At 42.3% G+C, this 25299-nt stretch overlaps 1 protein-coding gene across 1 annotated transcript in view; it reads right to left on the reverse strand.

Annotated features, from left to right (window-relative positions):
- pdia5 (protein disulfide isomerase family A, member 5) overlaps positions 1–25299 on the reverse strand; it is a 54083-nt gene that overhangs the window by 8748 nt on the left and 20036 nt on the right. Inside the window, exons 4-14 of the mRNA XM_054615182.1 lie at positions 21880–21963; positions 21706–21751; positions 20071–20163; positions 18695–18755; positions 17201–17268; positions 15289–15380; positions 12114–12185; positions 8979–9115; positions 3629–3699; positions 2307–2470; positions 1384–1514 (exon numbers count right to left, since the gene is read on the reverse strand). Coding sequence (XP_054471157.1) covers positions 1384–1514; positions 2307–2470; positions 3629–3699; positions 8979–9115; positions 12114–12185; positions 15289–15380; positions 17201–17268; positions 18695–18755; positions 20071–20163; positions 21706–21751; positions 21880–21963 — 1019 coding nt within the window. The remainder of the gene's footprint in view (positions 1–1383; positions 1515–2306; positions 2471–3628; positions 3700–8978; positions 9116–12113; positions 12186–15288; positions 15381–17200; positions 17269–18694; positions 18756–20070; positions 20164–21705; positions 21752–21879; positions 21964–25299) is intronic.

A 25299-nucleotide genomic window follows, 5' to 3' on the forward strand; every position in this document is an offset into this window, starting at 1 on the left:
CACTCCATATATGGTCACTTCCTGTTCACTGGATGTCACGATGACTGCGTCCACTTCTTATAGACCGTCTATGGTTCACACCCTGCAGACCACTGATTGGTCAGAGAGAATCTTCACCAAACAATCCAACGTTTCTAACAGCCACAATTTTTCAAATTCACTCGACCCAGATTTCTAAACACTACGCTCCACACCTGACTAATGCTGTTCTAACAGCTCTTCCTAGGCAGTGCACTCAAACAATCTTGCACAGAAATGACAGCTAATCATTATTTTCTGTTATTTCAACTAATCCAAAAGGAAACACTGAAGTGTGCAGGCGTTCCTCTGTTTGGTTGCGGATGAAAGAACCCATGGCGGCGGCGCCACAGTGATCAGGAGCAAAGACAGAGAAGTTCAGGTTCAATAACCCGAACTTTAGTTAAAACACAGATCGTTCCGTCTGCAGCGTCTCCAGCCTCAGACGTGTTAGAGAGCAGCTGCATCTCATCAGACGCTCCGTTAGACACCAGCTCCCTCACTGATCAGACAGCAGAGAGAGGGATGCAGATGTGAGGGAGGGATGTGCAGCTGGAGCGACTCTTTGTGGACGGACTCAGAAGACTTTGAAGCCCTCGTCAGACACAAAGGGCAGAGGGGAAGGTGTGAGTACTCAGTGTTCCTCCTGCTTCTGTGTTGTGTTTGATAGCTCAGGTGAGGAGGGTCACGACGACGGGACAGAAGTCTCGTTTACGACTCAAAAGAAACGATCGTCAACAGGGAGACGAAGGAAAGTAAAGAGGAGGATGAAATGCTTCACTCAGAAATGATTTGAAATAAATTCTATAAATTTGTCAGTGAAAAAACAATGTTACCGTCTCTCTACTTATATATTCAATCTCCTCCTCAGATATCTTGTGTGCATATTCTTCCTTTAAAAATACCAGTTCATGTTTTTACATCTGGTTCCAGGTGTATATAAAGGTTTGGTTCCAGAGATTCTAACTTTAAATGAAACTAAAAAGATGAATTCAAAGTGAGAAATAAAGTCTTTACTGTGAAGCTGCAATATGAAATTTGAAACATGAGGTGGAACCAGTGATTTGTTCTCTTTTTTGTTTTGTTTTTGCACAGATCTATTCTCAGTCACGTGACTCCGTCTCCCTGTGGTTTAGGCGGGGTTCTTTTCTGAGTGATGATGAGCTTGACAGACAGCTCAAGAGTTACGTAAAAGCTCTGACTTAAACCCAGGAAATGATCACACCAAGTCACAACAGAGCAGAGCTGTGATGGATGCAATGAAATCACACGTAACATTCTGATCAAAACAGATTTCAAAGATTGAAATCTAACATTTTGTGTAAAAAGTGTCTCTAACTGCTATGAATGAGTGTGAGCTCTTACAGGGAGCGTAGAACATGACCAGAGCGTGTTTCTTCTTCTTCAGCGCCTCTCGGAAATCCTCCGATCCAAGATGGCTGACGCTGGAGGGCTTGTCCTCCCAAGACTGCTCCGGTGGAGGAGGTGCCTGGGGACTGAAGACATGACGGAGAGAGAAGATGTGTTTATAATAACAGAAAACATTTATTGAACGTGGTAAAAGTGGTGTGAAGAGAGATATGAGGTGTGCATGTATTGTATTTATATTCCTGTTTCAGTAAAAGAAGAATGTGAAGGTGGAGAAATGAATAAAGCTTTGTTTATAGTGCTAACGTCGTAGCGTGAGTCTCCTCAGATGGCGGGTTAAGTCAGAGCACGCACAAAGGTGTTCATGCTCAACGGGCTGTTTGTTGCATTATTCTCAAAACACAAGAGAGCGAACAAACTAATCAAGAAGACAATGTGTGTAACCGACAAAATGCCATAAACCAACCTCCTCAATGACAAGGAGGGATTGTAATTATCTGTTATCTCATATCTCATAGACTACTTTATTACCTTTTGAGAAAGAAAGAAGTCAAGTATTAAATGTATTGTAAAGAAACTAAGGTTGAATATCCTGTAAACTATTTGAACACATGAATATTTTTAAGACCTCCTGTTTCTAAAGAATTTTAAAGTGAAACTTCCTTATTTGTATAATCCTTAGACATGTAAATAGCGTTTTTATCAGTGAACTTTTTGTGACAGGCGCCTCTGAAAAACTTTGAACAAATTTTGTTCACGTGCAGGTTTCACTACGGTGAGAATAAACCAAGATTAAGACTTTATGTCGGGCTCTTATAAAATGTCCCTACAGCTCCTCTACGTATCACAGTGACCCTCCAAAGAGGAACCTATCCCACTGGACTTTGCTCCGGTGGTCTCGGTGAAGGTGAGCTGCTCACTTGTGCATGAACTCGATGATCTTGTCTTTGCTCCGGAGGTGTGGCAGCGTGTACTTTTCCTCTCCTCCCTCGAAATACATGACGGTTGGGAATCCGGAGATCTTGAAGCGTTCCCCTACGGCCTTGTGCACCGTGGAGTCCACCGCTGCCAACACACCGGGGCTCTGTGGACAAAGCACAGGACTTTAATCACATGATCCGTCACATGATAGCTTTGTTTATACTTAATGAGCTGTTTGTTGCATTATTCTCCAAAACGCCAAAGAGCGTACAAACAAAATGAGCTGTGAGAATCAAGAAGACAACGAGTGTAACCGACAAAAGTCCATAAGCCAACCTCCACAACGACGAGGAGGGATTGTAATTATCTATAAACTCATATCTCATATTCATGAACTACTTTATTGCCTTTAAAAAAGCCCTGTAAAGAAAGAAGTTAAGTATTAAACGTATTATAAAGAAACAAAGGTTGAATATCCTGTAAACTATTTGATTTGGCTGCAAAATATTTACTCACATGTAGATTTTTAAGACCTCCTGTTTGTAAAGCATCTAAAAACTAACTGTCCTGTTTTGTTTAATCCCTAGACATGTAAATACTGCTTTGATCAGTGAACTATCTGTGACAGTCACCAGATCAAGAGCCGTGCATGCAAAGTCACAACAATTCAGAGGTGCACGACCAAGCGTTGAGACCACTTGCGGACCCTTCACAGCTCCACTACACCGACTTACACGTTCCATTAACACCAGCTACTTTAGAAACAATAATCCCAGCTCAACCTTAAAATGAGCTCACACCGTTAGTGTTTACACCATAAAAATTAGTGACTCCAGCAGAGAGGGAAGGAGCAGATAACAAACTGCATGCTGGGTCTTTAGGTCTTCGAGGTCGAAGAGGCTCCGGTCCATCCAGACTAGATAACGGCTCGGGCTTCTCCCATTGACCTCCAGTCCTGGGCAGAGAGCCACGAGGAGCAGGTCCAAGTTTACGGATGAGATAATTGCTGCAGTCACCAGGGCCGGAGTTTAATAGCCCCCCCCCCCTTTGGCTGGGGAGTGTTAGATTAGCACAGAGGACGGAGGGACACGCCCACACTAATCAGAAACACATCCAGAGACGAGCTGCAGGACAACAAGAGACCGGAGCCTTCAGAGCCAAGAGGAGGGATGATTATCATCCGCTAACGAGGCGACGATGCACCCGCCGAGTGTGAACACATGAACATTAACACACACACACACACACACACACACACACACACACACACCTGCAGATATGATGATAAAAAACACACACAAGCAGAGGAGGTGAAACTCACGTCTGAGCCCTTGTTGAGGACTTCAGCAGCTTCATCGTACTCCGGCTTCATCTTCTTACAGTGTCCACACCCTGAAGGAGTCAGAGCACACATCATTACTCACACTGATAACTCACATCCAACAGGCAGAATAACTCAAATATGAATATTTATGGTTATGAAATGTTGAGACTAAAGTGTGTTCTGCAGCAGAATATCTCACAGTTTACCATCGACCAGTATGTTTAAGTGCCATGTTCTAATGATTACCGAGACCATTTCGTGCAATTTCGTGCATTTCGTAATCAAGACATTAAACGGCCGTATTAATATTATTATAAATATTATTATAAATATGATTAATTAACATCAGTCAGAGTAAACGAAACAGAGCAGGGTGGTCTCCTCTCAGTCTTGCAGAACATTTAAAACTTGAGGATCATAAAGAAATGAAAATGCACACGATAAAACAAATGAAACCCAGAATGTGTTCACCATCACCACCCAGCACAGCTTCCTCATTACGACAGACAGTAGTAGGTTTAGTTGGAAAATACAATATATGATTTGTTTTCTTGGTGTTTAACACTTTGCAATGTCATGATATGTTTTTACACCACGCCCACGTGCTGCAGGAAAACAGCACAGCAGGAATCTAAAGTATTGCTGCCGTAATGACTCTGAGGCTGTGGAGTGATTTTATTTGTGTGAAAATGGTTTGTTTTTTAATGAAATATAAATATAATGTGACCTAAATGAAGCAGAGTGAGCGGACTGGAACAGAAAAACTGGGCTCGAGTACAAAGAGAGAAAGAAATCAAAGCACCGGATAAAAAGCTGATGTTGAGTTTTAAAAACAACCAAAAAGACAAATTACATCTGAACAAGCCGGTTTTTAACTTGTTCTACTTGACAGAAGAAGCAGATGGTGGAGAGACAATTCTGTTTTGTTTGGTTACAGATAATCCAAAACAAACCCTTAAAACCTGTATCATAAATATAATATTTGTAAAAGAAAATGTTCTTCAAAAGCAGCTACGAAATATTCTGCCTCTTTTTTCTCTTCTTTGTTGGTGCAATTAATGACTCAAGATGTTTTCCTGTTTCAATAAACATCAATATATGATAACAATAAATAGATATTAAGAAAGATAATTCAAAGAGCATCACATGACTTCACCATCAGGTTAATTTAGTACCTTTAATGAAGAAGCCAGACAGCAGTACTCTTGTTTTCGTCGTATAACTGTGTATTATCTGGAGGTAGTGGCGTCTTTGCAGCTTTGCTCAAACCATAACTAATAAACTTCCTGTCTGGTGTGGAGGTGTTCTTAATATTTCATGAGCATCGAGGAAACTATATTTTTTTTTTTAACCCAATATTTGTCTCAAACAGTGAACAATATGTTTAATCTGTAGACGTGATGAATATGCTGTTTGATCAGAGACGAGCGCTGCTGGTTTGTGCTCGTGGCGCCGTCGTGCACGGACGCGTGAAACAAAACCTGGAGCATTTCCAAAAAAACCTGCTAAATTGTCCTTGTCAAAACAGTTCAGGGATTCCTTTTATTCAATATAGAATGCGGATCTGGCAGCGGCTATAAATCAAGTGCGATATGCCTCATGGGGGGGGGACAAAATATAATAAAAGAGCTGCTTCTCTTTCAACTGAGTCACTGTGGTGTGATCAACCAGACTGAGCTCAGCAGAGAGACGGACAGCGACTGAAAGGACAAAGTCTGACCCTTCAAACTGAGGAGAGAAACCCCTCAGAGTGTCCGTCCTGAGTTCTGCAGCGGCCGCATTCAGAACCAGTGGTGCATGATGGGGGCATGGGAGGAAAAACTGCTGATTCAGACTGAAGAGAGGAGCTCAGAGTCAAACACCGAGGCTGTAATAAAAACGGACGCATGCTGAAGAGGAAAGAGAGAGAGAGTCAGACTGCTGAATGTCATCGTCTCTGAGCCTTTAGCTGCTATAGAGGAACGTCAGGAGAGATTTGGGACATCAGGACTTCCTGATGCACCAGCTGCAGCGTTGAACACAAACATCCTTATTTAACCCTCTGAACCCCAAAGCTGTTTCGGGGTATTTTTTTTGCTCCTGTCACATTTTACTCTGTGGTTTTGATTTCACTGCAACATAAAGTCCTGCTCCTCTATGGAAACAGAGTCACAAACCATCGTGACTAGAAGTAGAGAGAACTCAAACATGTCTTTAGTGCAGGACATAAAGGACATAAAGTTGAATTTCTTTGATGATTTCTTTTATAAAAATTGGAAAACACTGGAATCTATACATCTAACATGTTTCCAAGTGTCTACAAGTGTTACCAATGTTGGGGAAAGAAATCTATGCGTTATATATACTGAACTATTCACATTTTTACAACCTCTCCTCTCCTCTCTGCTCTGTGTTCAGCAGCCTGACGTTTCACAGATTTGTTGTCACATGACTGTTGGTCTCAGATGAATCAATCATGTCTTCATAGTTGAACTGGGGAGCTCAGAATTTAATGATTTTTACAGAATCTGGTTAAACTGAACGGTTTATTTGTGACGAGATTTTAAACGAGACATATTGTTGAAGAAATATCACAATTATAAGCTTCGTTTAGGCTGCTTTTCCCAACGAAAGCGTTCATCACACATGATGTGTTCAAGTGTTGTCAGTAAGATGAAACTCTAATGATGATGTCTTTTACAGCTTCTGGCTTTGATAAACGATGTAGTTTCAGCGACTGTTTAAAGAAAGCGATCTTTTCCATCCCGGTGGGTGGTTTAGGGGTTCAGAGGGTTGAACCATCACTGCAGGAACGACCCCTCTGTGTTCAATCATTTCCTTTTTTCTTCCTGCTAACAACATTGGCAGAGAGAGGACGTTTAGTTGTTCCGGTCATGAACATAATCAGGCCCTCTCTGGGAAACAGAGCGCTCAGCTGGAATTTTCTTTTCTTTTTTTTAATGCCGTAAGGAAAAGCTGCACGCAAACAACCCCTGCTGAGTGCTGCTCAGAGGACGGAGGGACGGGCGGCGCTGAGAGGTGGACAGGATGGAGGCTGATAGTGGAGGTTTGGAGACCATTAATCTCACTCTGACAGCAGGGCCATTAAGAAAAACTGCACTGAGGCAGCAGGGCGGAGAATCTGTTTGTGTGTGTCAGTGTGTGTGAGGCGGAGATATGCGGTGTAATTGTGTGCAATAAATGTTTGTGTCACGGTATGAAATATGTGTTTGATAGGTGCACAGATATTTATGTGTGTGTGTGTGTGTGTGTGTGTGTGTGTGTGAGAGGCCGTCTGTTTCAGCTGGATGCCCTTGATTTGAGTGTGTGGGTGACTGGCTGCTGTCCACAGGACGAGTGAAGAGCAGGACGGTCTGTGCAGCTCTGACACACTGACAACGTCCACTCAGACGTCCACTTCTGTACGTTAAGATAAGGATGGTGAAAGAAACAGATGCAGATTTATTCAGTTATGCTTTCTGCTCTAAAAAACTACATCATCTGCTAAATGGTGATATAGCATATGATTTATTGACATTTGGAACATGTTGATGTACATATTTGTATAACTATACATGCAGTCACGTACAAATGGTAGCTAAGCGCTTGTGTCTTTCATCACAAACAGTCTGACCTGATGCATAAATTGTCTCTTTCGTGTCAGCGGATGATATTAAAAGAAATCCCTCGTCGTGACATTTTTAGTCCCTCACTTGCAGAAGTTAGCGCTGATATATTGTGATATATTTGTGAGTGTTAGGCAGTGAATAATGAGTAGATGCAGCAGTGAGTGAGAGTTAAGGATGTCTGATTTTATCACTTTAACAGCTGGAGAGTGTTTTTCTGCACTCTGGGTGGAGTGCAGCGCTGCCGGCAACCCGGAGGTATGAAGAACTCTGCAGCAAAGTATGTGATGACATGTAGGAAAACAATGAATCATCGTTATGGTGAAAGCTCAGGGAAGAGGACCGTCTTCTTATTCATGCATGGATGTTTACGGAGCGGAGAGAGGTGGAGGTGATGAAGTCAGAAGTAAAGAGTACGCAGAAAGAAAAGTAATCAAAGATCCAGAAATAGATTGTGTTGTGTGTAGAATGAATAGAATGAATATATTTGCAGGAGTCGCATTTATCAACACGCCGGATCTCCTGTGGACGGACACGCACGACTAAAGCAGAGCAATATGGAGGAGAAAAAACATCACTGACACAATCTGGGTTCGTTTCACAAAGTTGTGCGTAACAACAGCCGTGTGGTGCGTGAACACAAAATGACAGCGGGCTTATGTGAACCATATGGAGGCGATGGAGAACATGGAGGACGAGCCGATGGTGTGATACTGGAGAGATGAAGCTGATGCAGCCGGCTCTTTTAGAGTTTGTTTTTCATTTCTCAGTCTCTAGCTGTTAATTCTGAGCACGACAGGGAACAGTGATGTTATTTGTGTGACTAAATAAGAGTTCTGCCCGAGAGATTCTGCAGAACGATGTTTGACACAGCAGGATGGAATGTGAGGCTCCTCTGACTCGCTGCTGCACATATCTTACAACTGGAACTACTTTCTGTGGGTGGAAATGGGATTGTTCATTTATTTACTTTACATACAATACATCCATGAACAGACCAAAACTAACACAAAGTATTGTTTGTGTTTTCAAAACTTGTTATATCCTATTCGTCTAGTATCAACTGTTTCTTCATTATGTGGTGTTGAGAATCCCCCACACACAGTCCTGCAGCAACAAGTGTGGATTAAGATATTAATGTAACACAAGCTCTGTGGTGGATTTTGTCTTTGCTGAATTAAGGGAGACGCTTGTACAGATTCAGAAAATATGCTGAATTCTATCGTTGTGAATTAAAAAGGCGTTGTTATTTTCCTTCATTTTTTTAACAGAGTTCTGCAGATACATGCAGCAGCTCGGATTCGGACTGTGCAGCTAGCAAGCATTTAATGTTCTACTTTTATCTTGAATTAAACTTCATTTGTTCCATTTGTCTCCATACTTCTGGCGGGTGCTCGCTAAATCCACAAAAACGCAGTGTTAGGTTTTAAACTTTAAACCATGCACGGGGTCCCAAACCAGTCGTATAGCAGAGCGCTGCAGAAACACACAGTCTCGCTGTCGGACAACGATGCAATGCATAGGAAATAGTACTGTTTTAAACAGCAGGTTATTGCGACACATTTCTGGTATCTGGATAATGTGCAACACTAAATTAAATATCTTCACATTTATGGGTGTTAGTTTGAAAATAAAACAGACATTTAAAGACATCGTCTCTGGGCTCTTGTGATATTCAATAAAGGATTGATTAGAACAATAATCTGCAGCTCTGCTCTGCGTCAGCGAGCGTTTGTACTCACAGGGGGCGTAGAACATGATGAGGGCGGCAGGATGCTCCTCCAGGAAGCTGTCAAAGGTCTCATCCGTCAGGTGGAAGACCGGGGAGTCCGTCTCCGTCCACGGCACCTCGGGGGTCTTCGGCTGGGGGGGCTGAGGGCTGGAACAGGAAGAGAAGGGGGAGAGAAGAGGGTGAGGGCATCAGAGGTGAGGGACGTTTTTATTTTAATTTTATAAAAGCAGAAACGTTCCAGATGGCTTGTAATCTGCACGGAGCAGAAATCAGACCCAGCTGTGAGCCCAGCTCTCCACCCAACATGTCACACACACATCTGGAGCGAAGCAGCCCCGCCCTGGTGACGGAGTCCAGCGGTGCCGTGCCAACAACCAAGTGGACGCACTGGAGTCGGATATAAACAAGAGCATGCATAGTCCTTTCAAAAGACACGCACACACATATTCTCTGATCTGAGCCAACGTTCTGGAGCCACATGAGACTGGATATCTTTTAAAAAACACGAGTATGTACATCTCCGCCGCCACTTCACTTTTATCCAGAATGTATCGGTTTAATATTCATCCCTCTGATACATAAAGAGCTCAGGGTTTATCAGGACTGAAGCTACACTTACCAGGTGCAGTTCTGTCCTGAGCGGCCTCGATCGTGTGCTGCACAGAGACAGATATGATCGCAGAGGACTTCTACGTCTGTGTCCACTTATTGCCAAAACTAAACTCTAGAGTAAGTAAGTAGGGATTTGTATCAAGTAAATGCCAAAAGATGTTTTGATGTTACATAAGGAAGAAAGTATTTCACTGTAACTTTCAGATTGTGACCTCTATTGCTCCTGTTGGCGAAACACAAAATCCTGTCAGTGCAAAGAGCAAAGGGTAATGATTTAATCTGCTGAAAAGAACCGAGAGGAGCATAAAATAAATGAAAGAAAAACACAAGACAGCTGAATCTGTACAGATGAGAAACTTCTGCAAAACTTGGAAGGTAAAGTAGAGGTGAAAAACAGGGCAGAGGAGATAAAAAATCTGAGGCAGAGATTCTCAAAATATGAACGCAGCAAATTACTCTTTCCTGAAAAACCTTTCAACAACGTTTATTGCAAAAACTCGTTTCAGCTTTCCCTCATCTCCAGCATCTCCAGATGAGAAAGGGATCACGGGTGTGATGAGGCTTGAAGGAGGCCCGTCCTCCACCTTTTCACCATATGGAACATATTTAATATGCAAATGAGGGTCAGTTCATGCATGTAGGGTTATTTCTGTTTTTTGACAGACAGATGGGGAGAAAGCAGAATATATTGTAAACTCTATTTAAAGGAACAGTGTGTAAGATTTAGGGGGATTATTGGAATATAATATTCATAACTAGGTTTTGATCAGTGTTTAATCACCTGAAACTACAAACCGTTATGTTTTATTTAGCATAGAAAACGTGATTTATGGACCTAGGGAGCGGGTTGTCTTCCTTGAAGTTCACCATCTTGCACAGTCATCATTCTACGGCAGCCCAGAACGGACAAACACTAACGGACACTGGCTCAAGAGAGAGCCTGTCACATTACGTTATCTAAAGGGAGGGGTCATTCCGAAACTCGGTATTAAACGACCTCGGTGCTAAACTAGCGGTAGTGAAGAGAACCCGGTGAAGTGACGGATACTCCAGCCGACGGCCTCTACGCTTGTTACTGAACGTGCAATAAAATATTTCCCCAATACTTTCAAAAACATCTGTGAACATGTAAACAAAAGTGAAACGATCTGCCGAAAGCTCTTTTGTAAACGTCTCTGCCGGCTGAGCAGAGCAGCCAGGTGGACAAAGGATAGAAGGAATGACTGATACTGACGGTGTCTGTGTTCTCCATTTGTTTCCAGTGAGATATGAGAAACTTTATAAAGTGACTTTGTTGAGGTAAACATAACTGTTGCTGCTCTATAAACAATATTAAGATTTATATAAAATATAACTTCTAATCCTGTTCTCAATTTATTTGTTTATAAAATACTATTTATGTTATTAAAAGCAATCATTTAGTCATGAAGAACTACAGAGTATTGATGAAGAGTAGTAGTAATAAAATCCATAAGATAACTTTCTCTTCCTGAAGGCCACCGTAGTTCTCCAAAATTCTTATATGGGAGAGGGGTGTTTAGTTGGTTGCGATCCACAACTTCACCACTAGATGTCACTAAATCTTACACACTTCTTTAAACAGTTTTTACTGAAGTATGAGTTGTCGAGGTGATTGTGAGCGTTCTGGGTTTCTGCATAAGCAGAGCAGTAGAAGTTTAGCGGTCCTGCTCCTCTGGGTTAAAGAGAGTGGAGCTCAGAACACATCCTCTGTCTGTCTCGCTCCGTTTGCTGTGATCGCTGTGAAAGCTGTGAAAGCTGTGAAAGCTGTGAAAGCTGTGAAAGCTGCAGCTCTGTGCCCTCTGGTCGCCCCGAGGACGGTCACGGCGTTACAGAGACAGGCCCTTTACACCAAAATGGAAAAAGAGGAGATGGACCGAAAAAAATAATAAAAAAAGAAAACATGAGAGCCGAGTTGAGGTGGGAGACACGGGGTTACGGGCAGAGAGCGCGGTGAGGTGAGAAAGAATAATGAGACGGCAGCAGAGCAGGTGTAGATTGATGACAGCGTGACAAGGTGAGGCAGGGTGAGGAGAAGGTGTGATGAAGACCACGGTGGAAGGAAAAGGTGATGCTGGACATTTATATGGTGAGAGATTGAAGCAGTCTACTTATTGAAGGAGGCAGAATGTTGTCTTTTTATTTTAACGTCTGTGGACACAAACATCTTTAGAAAAGGAGAGTTGTGATGTTTAGAATCTGGGTTTTTATGAGATATTCTCCATAAATTCCTTGAATGATTTACCTCGCCATCAGACAGCCCTTTCCTCTCCTCAAGGACACCAGACCTCTTTGACAATAACATCAATTTTACCTCTTAGAATTCAGGAGCTTCTGGTCTACTGCTTTCTCCATTGGTTAGTTATTTGTGCTATTGTGTGACTTTGGTGTATTAAAGATTCACCAAAGTCACACAATAACACCAACAAACGAACCGACCAGCAAATGTCACTACTGTCCCTTTATCAAGTCTAAATGCATCTCCAGAGGATGAGGTGATGAGGCTGATACTCACTTCTTCATCCAGTCAGCGATATCTTTGGCGGTGGCTCCGTAGTTTTCATAATGGTAGAGGAACTTCCCCTTACTAAAACAGAAACACAAGAACAAGATTATCTCTAAACCACCCGACAGAAATGGACATGATTATGGCTCAAAGAGTTTTAAAACCACTGCCAGCATGACATCTGTTATATATGATACAAAATGTTCTCTTTTTCTATTGTAATTCTACAACAGATTATTTTATTTAGAGGGAAAAACCTGTCTTCTGAGTATTATAAACTTACAGTATCGTTGTAGTAAATACAACTGTTTCTGGTGTCATCTTAACAAAATAATATCTAGAATGAATTTAACAAAGTCATTATTCAAATCAGGACATGGAAACATGAACAAGCTGACCAGGGATTCTATGTTAACTCTCAGTTTTTCATAAAAACTCAACTTAACAAGTACTGAGGTTTAATTTCTTCATCACTTCCTGCAGAACTCACATAGCAAAAACAGAATAAAGGCTGATTTATATTTGTTATTTGCTGCGCTGGTTTGTCTGCGTTGCTCTGCAGTTACAACCCAAAACAGTAGGTGGCGGTGTAATTTCTGTTACAAGTTGTTGAGTTTCTTCATCTGCTTGGCTTAGCGATTAAAACTGAGCGGATCATGTTGGAGTTGGGGCCAATAAATGTTGAACAACAATTACTTTAAATGAAATTACTGCAACGCAGAAAAGAGGGAGGATGTTGGAGGAGATGTGGTTTGTATGAGCATTGAGGGTCAATTTTCTGCTTTTGTGCTTCACAGGAAATGAGATGCTGAGATTTGCACGAGTTGCACATGAAGTTAGCGCAAATTAAGGGACAAAAAGATCCTAAAAACATGAAACATAACGGCTCAAATCCAACAGGAAATGTTTTATGAGGAAATATCCAACAATGATTGATATTCTTTCCATGTGGTTTTGCATGTTAGCATTTAAGAAATGCCAGTGACTCGTCGTAATGCATTTGAAATGAGCTGCAAGCGTCTCCTCAGCTCCTCAGCCTGGAAAGATTTCCTTCACAGCAATGAGTTTATCTTCTCCGTTGCTGTCCGCTGTGAACCCCGGAGCTGAAGGATCAGTGTCAATATGAACTGGCTCCGGGCAGCGAGGCTTTGCAAACACTGAGGGGGGGTGACGGCCGGCGTTTAAAAGCTCCAGACAAACAGAGCGGACACTATTAGAGGTGATACACAGTTACACGCACTGGATTTGCAGCTCTAAAACTTGCATGTTTAAGTGAGCCGACTGCCGTGGAGGAGAGAGCGGCTGCTTGGAATTCAATCAGGGAGATTTATGGCCGACTCTTATTCTCTTCTTTTATCTCTGCTGCAGTAAAATACACCCAAACCTTGTAGAAATCAAGTTACGGGAATGTCAAATTAATGTATTTTGCCCGACAGTCTGGGCGTTTTTCTTGGTTAAAGGACACAGCAAGGACCCAGAGGCTGGAGCAGTCTCACTGTTACTGCTCAGCTGATGTGGGTGTGCTGCTGTATCGGGTTGTAAGCTTTCTTAATCTGCAGGACTGGAAGGTGAATGGACCTTGAACGCCCGGCCTTACGGGTGCAGCGTGCGAGATAACTCCGGCGGCGTTGATGCAGATTTACCCAGCAGTGATTAGCTGCTGTTTATCAGAGAGCGGCTCATTACTGGAGCCGATGGATCGGATGGTCGTTAGCTCGACCCGTGCTGACACTAATGCGCTGCCGGCTAACGGACTGGCTCCGGCTCAGCTGCAGATGAGTGCACGAGTGTGTGCGTGTGTGTGTGTGTGTGCACGTGTACCTGCACACACACCGACTTACCACAAAGGCACTTAATCAGTCCCGGTCTAATTAAAAGGCCGGGCTGGAATGGGAGAGTGTTTAATGTAGAAAATGGTGGATGATAAAGCTGCAGGAATAAGGAACGGAGCTACGAAGCTCACAGTAAAAGAACACTGTAAATATGAGGACGGCTCTCCTGCTGTGTGTGTGAGTGTGTGTGTGTGTGTGTGTGTGTGTGTGTGTGTGTGTGTGTGTGTGTGTGTGTGTGTGTGTGTGTGTGTGTGTGTGTGTGTGTGTGTGTGTGTGGTGGTGGTGGGTGGTGGGGGGTCTGCATTAACAAACACCATCAGTCACACTCTCTGTGTAAGTGGCTACCAGCTCTGATTTTATGTACATGTGAGACAGTAAATATCATAGATTTCTTTCAAACACTAAAAGAAAACCCCCCAAAAAGGCAGAGTGTAAGTCAGTGTGGCCCTTATGTTGTTCTTGAAGATGTAAAACACTTTGGCGCAGTAAATTACAATCCTTTACTTAGTCTGGAATATTAATAATTCAACAACACTGGCTCGTTTTGAGCGTTGGGGAGGATATCTTAATCTGAGGCACCGTCTTGACAAATCAAGCTAATAAGGGATCTTCTAAACAGCAAAAGGACCACAGTTTGTCTCATTTTCTGAAACCAGTGTACCATTAAAGCTAGGGCCGAACAAAGTTGTCACCAATCTGTTCATATCAATGATCTTTTCCTACGCTGTGACAAGAGTGTGTGGATAAAGCATTAACTTAAATTTGACTCATTTACTGCCTATGCTTCCTAACTTTACTTCTCCACTGCTTGTTTTGGCGTTAACCCGCTACAAAACAAAAAACAGGCCGCTGCTCAAACCATCCTGCTACGTTTATATGAATGAGAATGTCTGTTCTATTCCCATTTTATCCTCACGGTGTCGGAACATCTTTGCATTTTGTTTTACATACGACTTCAACAATGAGTCAATAATCCAAATTAGTTGCCAATAATTTCTTTGTCCATCAACTGATCATTCCAGCTCTACTTCATAGGAAACCATACAGCACCACCCGTGTGTCCTCTTTGCTAACAGCTGAATCCCTGTCCTCCTCCTGTGAGTTTACTTTTTTCAAAAGCAAAGACCAGACGATCCCAAAGCTTCTAAGAGACTTTTCTCCTTTACACCTGGTGGAGGCGAGTTCTGAACCTTCAAGGACCACCGCTGTCAGTCCGCCACCGTCACGTCTGCCTGTGTTTAAGAGGCCCGGACTGCACTTTGTGCGTTTTTGAAGTGGCCCTACTCTGATGTCGGGAGCCTTGGAAGTGAGGGCTGAGCCGTAAGTGAGACGGATGAGAGGACTCCACTCACTCAAAGTAGCAGAAGGTCGGGTAGCCTTTGACGTTGAACTCCTGCTTGAGGCCGTCAAACTCAGCTGGGTGAACATTCATCCCCGCCAGGACCTTAAAATAAAACACACAGAAAACACAAAGAGCGAAATGAGCCGTGGGTTTGTTAGAGAGGTGAAGGAAAGAGGAAGGACAAGATGAAACAGGTCAGATGTCTTTAGAGGAGTCAGAAATACAAAGATGGATGACTAAGAGTATAAAAAGTGAAACAACATCAGTTCAATGAATGTTGATGAGCGGATCACTTTAGGGATCAACTCTTTATTGATATTATAATTTAAATATCTGGAGAGAACATGAGAAATTAAATATGAAGAGTATTAGTCATAAATGAAGTAAATGAGTGACTAATATTCCTCAAATACAGACTTTTCTTTGATATAAATCAAAAAGCCACAAATTCCCAGTTTCCCTATGAGGAAGTACTGTCCAAAAATTGCTTTATAGACTGTCCATGAATGTGCTATCTGAAGCTGACAGTGATCTTCAACAGTGTCCTCGTTGTGTAGTGCAAATCAAAATAGGTGTTGTGAGCCAACACCAAATAAATCCCCCCAAAGAACTGAAATTATACAATCTAAACAACTCTCCAGAGTTTTTCAGCCTGACTAGATGTACAAACTCAAACACTGTGTGACACAAGAGGCAAGAAATGTGTTGTACAACCTGGCAGAACACCAATTCACTATTCAAATCTTTCTCAGCAGAACTATTAGTCTCTAGAAATAACAGGAACACTCCCAAAAATATATCTCATCCTCACACACACACACACACACACACATAAAACAACACACCCCTCTATGATCTGTACAGAGAGCGTGTATGATCCTGGTAATTACATTCACTACTTAAAAAGCATGCTTGATAATCAAACAAACATGCAGTTAATTAGCTTTAATTCGTTCCCTGCTCTGCGAGAGGCAAACACGACACTTTGCTCTACTTCACCGTCTCCTCCGGCAGCTGCCAACACGTCCTCCCTCACATTCTACTTATTCTTCTTCTGCTCGAGGAGAAGTGTTTATGAACACAAAGCGTTTGTTCCCCCAGCTGATCACATATGCCCGTGGTTGCTTTTTGTGCATGCATCTCTCCAGAAAACCCCCGTAACAACAGCAGCAGCTGGGAGCAGAGAACTTTCTCCCCCCCCTCACCTCCACCCTTAAGTTTGTTCGGTATTGTAACGCTGCTTGTCTGCGAGCTGACAACACAGGTGTTTAGGAGACCCGAGAGACCGGGGAGGAGAAGAAAACAGGATGAAAACAGGAGAGCAGAGCAAAAGCTAGGAGGTAAACACAAAGACTGGACAGGCTAAAGTGACATTTAATCCATACAGAGGTTGTAAACTTCAGCTGGAAGGACATTAGTCTGTAATTGTTGCTACAGGTGCCAGCTGAAAACCAGGTAAGAAACACATTCAATACACACACCAGTTATATACCTGTACAGGAATATCAAGCTCTGAAATCATTAAAAAAGATTGCTTGGCATGATTGGCATGAACTACTATAATTGCTTTGGTGGGTCGATGCAAACCAAAACAAGGATAAAGTATAAACCAAGTCCAGCAGAGAGGGGATCAGGGTTCCTGGATTGCCTTTAAATGCCAACTGTGTTATTATCCTGCTGAATAAAACACCTATCGTGCAAAGGTTGCTGAGGTTTAGCAGGAAATACCACAGGCTTTCATTGAGGGGCCAGACTGTACTCCTGCAGACTGCAGAGCTAACCAAGCAGACCATTCACTGCTGACACGTCTCATCTAATCTGCAAACATCAAGAGACAGAGGGACGGCTGCAGATCAGAGATCAGCCGACTCAACAAAACAAAACAAAACACAGTTAAGAGATGGAGATTTCAGCAGACTTACGTATTTTCCTTTGGTCTCTGTGGCCGCTTGCTGAAAGACGGGCTGCATTCTCTTACAAACGCCGCACCCTGCAAGAAAAATACAAACAAATACAAAACAGAAGGGTTATTACAGAGGCCTGGATGGGAAGCATGGCTCTGACAGCATCGATGCGACTGTCACAAAACGCCCCATCAGCTGACGGGGGAATGGTTGTTTTTGTCAATAGCAGCTTTCAGAGTGTTGTGCTGAAAACCACCGACTATGACAACTGAGTCCAACATATGGAAGATCCCATATGAAGTCTTTAATATTAAAGAGAAGACCAATAACTCCTCACTGAGAAAACAATATTTGGAGAAGATTAAGGAATCTACTGGAACCGACCATGTCAGGCTTAGTTTATACGCGATCATGTGACTGTCACAAATAGTTCACTGAATAAAACACGGCTTAATGATTATACAAAGAAGTTCAATTCATTTTTTAAACACTTTAGAAACAGGAGGTCTTAAAAATCTACATGTGAGTAAATATTCTGCAGCCAAATCAAACAGTTTACAGGATATTCAACCTTTGTTTCTTTATAAAACACTGAATACTTGACTTCTTTCTCTACACGGCTTGTATAAAGGTTATAAAGTAGTCCATGAATATGAGACATGAGTTTACAGATAATTATAATCCCTCCTCTTCATGTGGAGGTTGATTATAGTGTTTTGACGGTTACACTTTATGTCTTTTTCCATTCCCTTGCGAGTATAAACAAAGCTTCATGCTGGCATGTCGGGAACAACTCTCTAAAGCTTTGACGAAGATAAACTAGCATGACCATATTCACAGGGATTCCTTGACCTCTGACCTCAAGATATGTAAAGTAAACATTTGTTCTCTGGTAACTAACAAGTCTCCATGTTGTCTCTACTGTTGACCTGCTATCTCCTCCTAAAGATCCCCTGTCCCCCTTAAAAAGACCAGAATGTGTCTCTAGGAAAGAGGGGAGGAGTAGAAGAGGTTGAATTGGTGTTGAAGTGATAATAAGTTAATCATTTAGCAATCAGAATTAATTGACAATCATTTTGTTCATCATTATTTGTTTGATCCTTTTACCGAGGGAAACCTCTAGTTCCTACGTTGTAAGGATTTGCACATTTTTGTGTTTTATAATATTGCAGATTGAATCTTTTTTGTGTTTCGTGAAAATGTCACATTGAACTCTGGAAACAAGTGATTTCTGATATTTTAAAGACTAAACTATTGATTGTAAAAACAAATTGGGATTAATCAGTAATGAAATACATATACTACCACATAAAACACTATGTCCAAAGATGAGAACATGTCATGTTATGCAGTATTGAGTTTGCACCAGTCCACATCTTTCATGCCAGCTGTTGTCAGTTTCTGCTTCCAGACTGTTGTTTACATCACAATATGTTGAAGCAGTCTATAAAGCACCACTTGTCCCCGTTACCGTGGACGACTGAACCCGGTGCTAATGGATAAAGGACTCACAGGGGGCGTAGAACATCAAGAGGACCGGCCTCTCCTCTTTCTTCAGCAGCTTCCTGAAGTCCTTCAAAAGAGAGAGAGAGGGTAAGAAGCTGATTAATAAGACAACTTAACATCTATTAATAAAAGATATGTACAGAATATATATTATAACATGACTGAATCAGTTTAAAGACTAAACCTTGGTCTCAGGAGAGATTTCTCTGTTTAGCATACAGAGCTCTACATTTACTAAGCACACCATCATCATTTTTGCTTCCTCAGCAGTTTATTAGACCGATTACACAAGAGTCATCAAGATGAGAGAATACGGGACTTTGTTCTTTGGACCCCTACCAGCTCTTCATCACCACCTCCTCTTTAAAAGAAACACCCATATTCAGCACAATCTTCTGTTGACACCTTCCACAAGCCTCGGGCTCCAGTGGACGAGCAGCGAGAACCGACAGAAGAGCTGCTTGTTTAATTAAAGAGCCTTCAAAGAGCTGCATGCTTCTATGGTTTGATATGAGCGACATCTGACCGGACTGGAAATGTGTTTCAGCCGGAGTCAGGAGACGTCATGAGGAACCATCAGCTGCTCTTTGATGGTGAAGCCTGATGTGTTACTTTGTGTTTTGTTTTTGTTGCAAAGGTGGACATGCTGCTGATCAAAGCCTCAACGAGAGAGGAGGAGGAGAGAGGAGGAGAGGAGAGAGGAGAGGAGGAGAGGAGGAGGAGAGAGGAGGGAGGGGAGAGAGGAGAGGAGAGGAGGAGGGAGGGAGGAGAGGAGGAGGAGGAGAGGAGGAGGAGAGAGGAGGAGAGGAGGAGGGAGGGAGGACCTTTCCTGACATTAACTGCTTCCTCTCTGTCTTGTTATCACAGTTACTGCACATCAACATTAAAGGGAACAGTTGACACCTTTTATGTGGATTTCCAATTAGTGTTGATGGTAAATGTAGATGATTCAAGAAGTAATATCCTCTGGTCTTGGTCTTATCTTGGTCTCCATACTGTCTTAGTCTTGGTCTGGATGCCCTCTGATCTTGGTCTTGTCTTGGTTTTGATACCATCCGGTCTGGGTCATAATTTGGTCTTGATAGCCTCTGATCTTGGTCTTGTCTTGGTCTTGATACCCTCTGATCTTGGTCTTGATACCCTCTGATCTTGGTCTTGATACCCTCTGGTCTTGGTCTTGATACCCTCTGTCCTATCTTGGTTTTGATGTCCTCTGATCTTGGTCTTGTCTTGGTCTTGTTACGGTCTCGATGCAGCTACAGAGTGTAAAGGCAACGCTGGACAGAAGCTTGCGTGCAATGCATTCTGGTACTTCAATGTTTAGGAGCCTTCAGTTAACAGTTCAGCCCAAAGCTCAAAAGGTTGTTTAGGTCACTACTTACTTTTTCTGCCTCTAAGTGGACGATGTCTTTGGCCTCAGGGTTCTCCTCCCACAGCGGGGGTCCTGATGGGTCCTTCAAGAACGCTACCATGGACTGAAGGAAGGAGAAGCACAAACACAAGAAGAATCTGTGAGTGAAGACTTTAGATCAACAACTTGGTGACTGCTCATGATTTACTCCACAGAAGACCCACATTGTGCTGCCAGATGGAAGCTCGTATAGACCAACATGTTCGTCCATCCAAGAGGTGTCGAAGCTATTTCAGCACCTTTAAGTGTCTGCTGATGGGCCTGCTGATGCTCCGTGTAAATATAATGAACCATATGTCTGCCGAGGCAACAGCAGGAAATATTTCATTCAGCGGCACTGCGACATGACGGCGTGGACACGGGTGGAATATTTAGTGATTATGATGTTATTATCGGGATTACTTGGTAATGGTTCAAACTCAGACTTTTGGGGTTTTATTGTTTCATAAAGCCTTTCCATCTGCCAGGGAAAGAAACATGGGCAACACACCAGCAAACAGAATAATACAATCATAACAGACTAAAACAAAAGAAGTTAGAGCTCCCAGATTTCTCATGAACTCAGATGAACCCAACAGAAGAAGTCAGTTCTACATATTTCAGAGATTCTTAATTATGGCTAAATAGTTTATCATGTTAATCACTATTTGATTTTCATGCATTTCAAACCACAACACCTGAGAATGTATGTCTTGCAGTGATGTTAAAGAGGGACTGTTCTTGGAGACCATTGATTTTTCTGGCTTAATTAACAACTGTAGCCAGTTAATCAAGCAAATTGTAGTTAATAACAACTCACACAGCTTCAGACCACAAATCAAAATGAAACCGATCCTCTTATGCTCCGACCTGCATAAAGTCCTTCATGTTTTCATCTTCTCAAGACTCAACTTCAGTGACTCCTCCTTTCTGAAATCAACCCAAAGTCACTCTCACCTCCAACTAGTTCAGAATCTGGACTGTTTATAAGAAGTGGACGTTGTCACCGTGACGTCAATTATTGGCTTCTGGACTGATGTTTAGAAGCCTTGAGTTCAGCGCGTTGATCGTCGCCATCTTGTTTTTTTGCAACCGGAAGTGACAAAAGAGGGCGGAGCTAAGTACAACCCAACGCTGAATAAGACATTTTTAGGACCAAAATGTTACAATTAAACTTTAACTCTTGGAAAGAGTTAAAGTGAATAAATGATTTATTTGTGGAGAATCTAACCGATATAAAGATGAGCAACATATTGTCCATATTGACAAAAGTTACCTAGTGGTTATTTGTCAAAACGTGTAGACACACCTGGAGAGTAAAAGGGACTCGGCGTCAGCTTTTAATTAAAGTTTTATGTTATTAATACAGGCCCAGAGATAATATTTTGAAATTAATCAGAATTTAAATTACACTATTAGTCAAATTTATATATTTCCCTTAATTGCTCATCCACAATCTTAATAAACAGGCAGAGTGAGGTTGCTCTTATCAAACTAAATGAATACAAAGAGCTTCAGAGGAAAGTATTAATATGGTTAATGATGTCAAAATAATGATTACTGAATACCATAAATACTACAGACACGGGTGGTGGAATAAATGCAGGATATTCAGCGGAGGACTCACCTTGAACGTGGCCGGCCGGCTGTACTCTGTGTGGAACGTCCCGTCTCTGAAAGAAACAGCGGCAGTAAACGGTGAACTTCACGCCTCTTCAGCTCAGAAACACGCTTTTACTTTCCAGAAAGCACTGAGCTGTGGAGAGTTTCTGACAGAGCAGCTGAGCTTCTGGTTACTCACTTGTAGTGCAGCAGCTCTGCTCCTCCACGTTTGGAGCTCGGGTCCACCTTCACCTTCTTACAGAGCTTACGGCCCTCCGAGTCTCTGAGAGAGAGAAAAGAAACTGTCAAGTTTTAGAATAATCTGAAACAAATGGTTCATTCACACATACATGTATTTATAGAGCAATGCAAGGTGTAGTAAATACACTGCCTCTCATCAAAAAAGGTGGATGAGTTGGGATCACTATGATGGAATGAGACAAAATCCAGAAGGTCAAATTTGCTAAAAGGAAATTTATGATCCAGTCTCAGTTTAGTCCTGATCCTCTATAGACCTCCATCAGTAAACAGACCATCAGAGAGAAGATCGTCTGTTTCTATAAAGTTATTCTTAAAGCTCGTCATCGGAGCCACCGGGTCGGATTCTGGAGAAACCAGATGAAATCATGAAGGTTCACCAGAAACTCCTTCAGACCAGACTCCAGCAGAGACCAGTCCACCGTGGACAGACCCAGATCCAGCAGAGACCAGTCCACCGTGGACAGACCCAGATCCAGCAGAGACCAGTCCACCGTGGACAGACCCAGATCCAGCAGAGACCAGTCCACCGTGGACAGAATCAGATCCAGCAGAGACCAGTCCACCGTGGACAGACCCAGATCCAGCAGAGACCAGTCCACCGTGGACAGACCCAGATCCAGCAGAGACCAGTCCACCGTGGACAGACCCTCCTCCTCCTCCTCCTCCTCCTCCTCCTCCTCCTCCAGGAGCAGAGCTTCTCCTCTCTGGGAGTCAACACCAACACCACGCTGCTGGAGACCCAGGCCGTATTGTTGGACCCGTTGAAGGGGAAGGGAGGCACAGGAGAACCAGAACCAGGACTGAGTGGGTCAGACTGTCAGACCCTGCTGCAGTAAAATAAGAGGTTTTCTAAAGGGAGTCGCTCAGAAACACTACCACTTTAGTCCACAGGGGGCGCCAAAATCAACACTAAATGAAAACTTGTAACTTTAATAAATTGTCCTACTGGTTAAAACTCATCAATAAAAACGCTTTTTCAAAATTTAAACCTTATGCACTTTGATTAGTTACCGATCAGACAGTGCAACGGTTCATCATTGAAAACAAAAGTCCTTCCTTTACTTAAAAAAAAAAAGCTTATTTAAACTTTCCTTGGTGAGATTGAACGACTAAAATATGACATACTTGCCTAAAACTTATCATCCTACTCAGCATCTTTTCATGTTCAGTATTTTTCTTTCATATTAATTTAATTCACATCCTTTCCCTTCTGTTCAGTAGCTACTTGTTATATTCCTCGTACCGCTACCATTATCAATATGCATCATTTGTATTATATCCTTAATTCTGTGCAAAAATATGCTTCGCCAACATGTTTTTCTTTCCAATAAAGCTTCACTGGATTGAATTAAGAGAGGAGAGAAGGTGCTGCATGAAGACATAACTGCATCAACACTTTACTTTATGAGATCCATCTCCTCAGATGCACAGAGCTTTTTAAACAAGGCTCCCTGCTCTGGTTATTAGTTGCTCCAGCATTACATATACAGACACCTACATCTGCAATGGGAATACAATGTTGATTACATCCTCTACTGTAAATCTTAACAGCACACAGGACAGATCTGCTCTATGCAGGCTTATTTCTGTAATTGAAAAAGGGCCATAGCTGGAAAGGAAATAAATATGCATCAGGCCACCTCCACATACTTCACACTAACTACAGCGAGGCATTAACAGCAGCATGAAGTCATAAAGAGCAGGACTATATGCAATCATTTAGAGAGAGAGAGGGAGAGTAGGAGGGAGATGTGTGCTGGAGAGAAAGCCTGACGCTAATAAAGTCAAAGAGGTGGAATTCAATTATGGCTCCAAGACCCACGGAGAGCAAAACATTTGTTCAGAGCCGTTTCACATTATGTGAGGGGCCGTGTGATTTGTTTACAGAGACTATTTCAGCTAATGCAGGTGGCTTTAAAGGGAAACTTTTGTATTTTCAACACTATTTTCACATGCTTTTTGTGTCTAAGTGACTAATGGGGACAACAGTTTGATTAACTGGTCCAGTATTGAAGGAGAACGCTGCAGCCGCTATGGCTCTAATGTAATCTCTCAATGTACGGCCACTAAAAGAGCTTGTTTTTGGGATTATAGTTGTCTGACAGAATACGGAAAAGAACCATGCAGAAAAATAAAGCATTTCTCTCTACCTTTCTCTTGATCCGGCCTGTTTGTTATCGTGTCATACAAAGTCTCGCATAAGCAGAAGTCTCGTTCTGAAATCTCGTAACACGTGAGAGTTGGAGAAAGGAGTGCTGGTGTTGTCAAAGTTTGTTATGTTGGAGCACAAAAAGTGTAGTTTAGTAAAATCTTTTAGATTTTCAATGTCATGGACTGAAGTTTAGATGTCACCTTTGTGAGATTTGAGAACGAGACTTCCCCAACCAAGTCTTGGTTAGACACAATAACAAACAGAAGTAATCAAGCAAAAGGTTTATTTCTTGGCAGGGTTCTTTCCATAATGTTGTCAGACAGTTATAATCACGAACAAGCTCTTTTAGTGGACGTACAATGAGCGGTTACGTTACACTCTCCTTCAGTACTGGACCAGTTTTGAACATTGTTGTCCCCATTAGTCATTAAGATACAAAAACATGAGAAAATAGGTTGAAAAATGCCCAAAGGTAACTTTTAATGCCCTCTTCTGCTGACTCATGAAGGCAGATGGCACCGGTCGGGGCACACCAGGAGCAGATGTGACCTCGACACCTATCTGGAGATGGAGCTCAGTCACCCGGTTCAAAACCAGTCTGCTTCTTCTTGAAGCATTGCCACAAGTGACAAAGACTGTGGGGACAACAATGTCTCCAATAAGGCCTGGACAGAAGATACCAAAACCACGTCAAGGAAACAACAAACCAGAAAAAAGAAGAGTGCTGAGAAATTCTATCTATCCAATTTTTGTCTTCAGAACTGTGTTCGGTAACTGAAGACGGTCAACCTTGTACAATCAACACAATATGGAGGCAACAATGCGTTAGCTGCTCACCGATATGCATGCTGTCTTTAAGGGAAATATTCAATACTCTGATCCATTTACCAATCAGAGGACACATTTAGTTTACGTCCGTTTGTGTACACATTTGTATGAAAACTAGAACTGTACTCTCTCTCCTGTCCACCAGGGGGCGACTCCTCTGGTTGTATAGAAGTCTATGAGAAAATGACTCTACTTCTCTCTTGATTTATTCCCTCAGTAAACATTGTAAACATGAGTTTATGGTCTCAATCTCTAGTTTCAAGTCTTCTTCAATACAGTCTTAGTCGACGGAGACCAAAATGAAGCCTATGAAGGGGTAGCGTTATGAAAATATTTCATTTTTGCTTTATAAAAGCACTGGCCTTAACAGAAAGTACG

The sequence above is a fragment of the Anoplopoma fimbria genome, chromosome 16, assembly GCF_027596085.1.
Source record: "Anoplopoma fimbria isolate UVic2021 breed Golden Eagle Sablefish chromosome 16, Afim_UVic_2022, whole genome shotgun sequence".
Classification (NCBI taxonomy): domain Eukaryota; kingdom Metazoa; phylum Chordata; class Actinopteri; order Perciformes; family Anoplopomatidae; genus Anoplopoma; species Anoplopoma fimbria.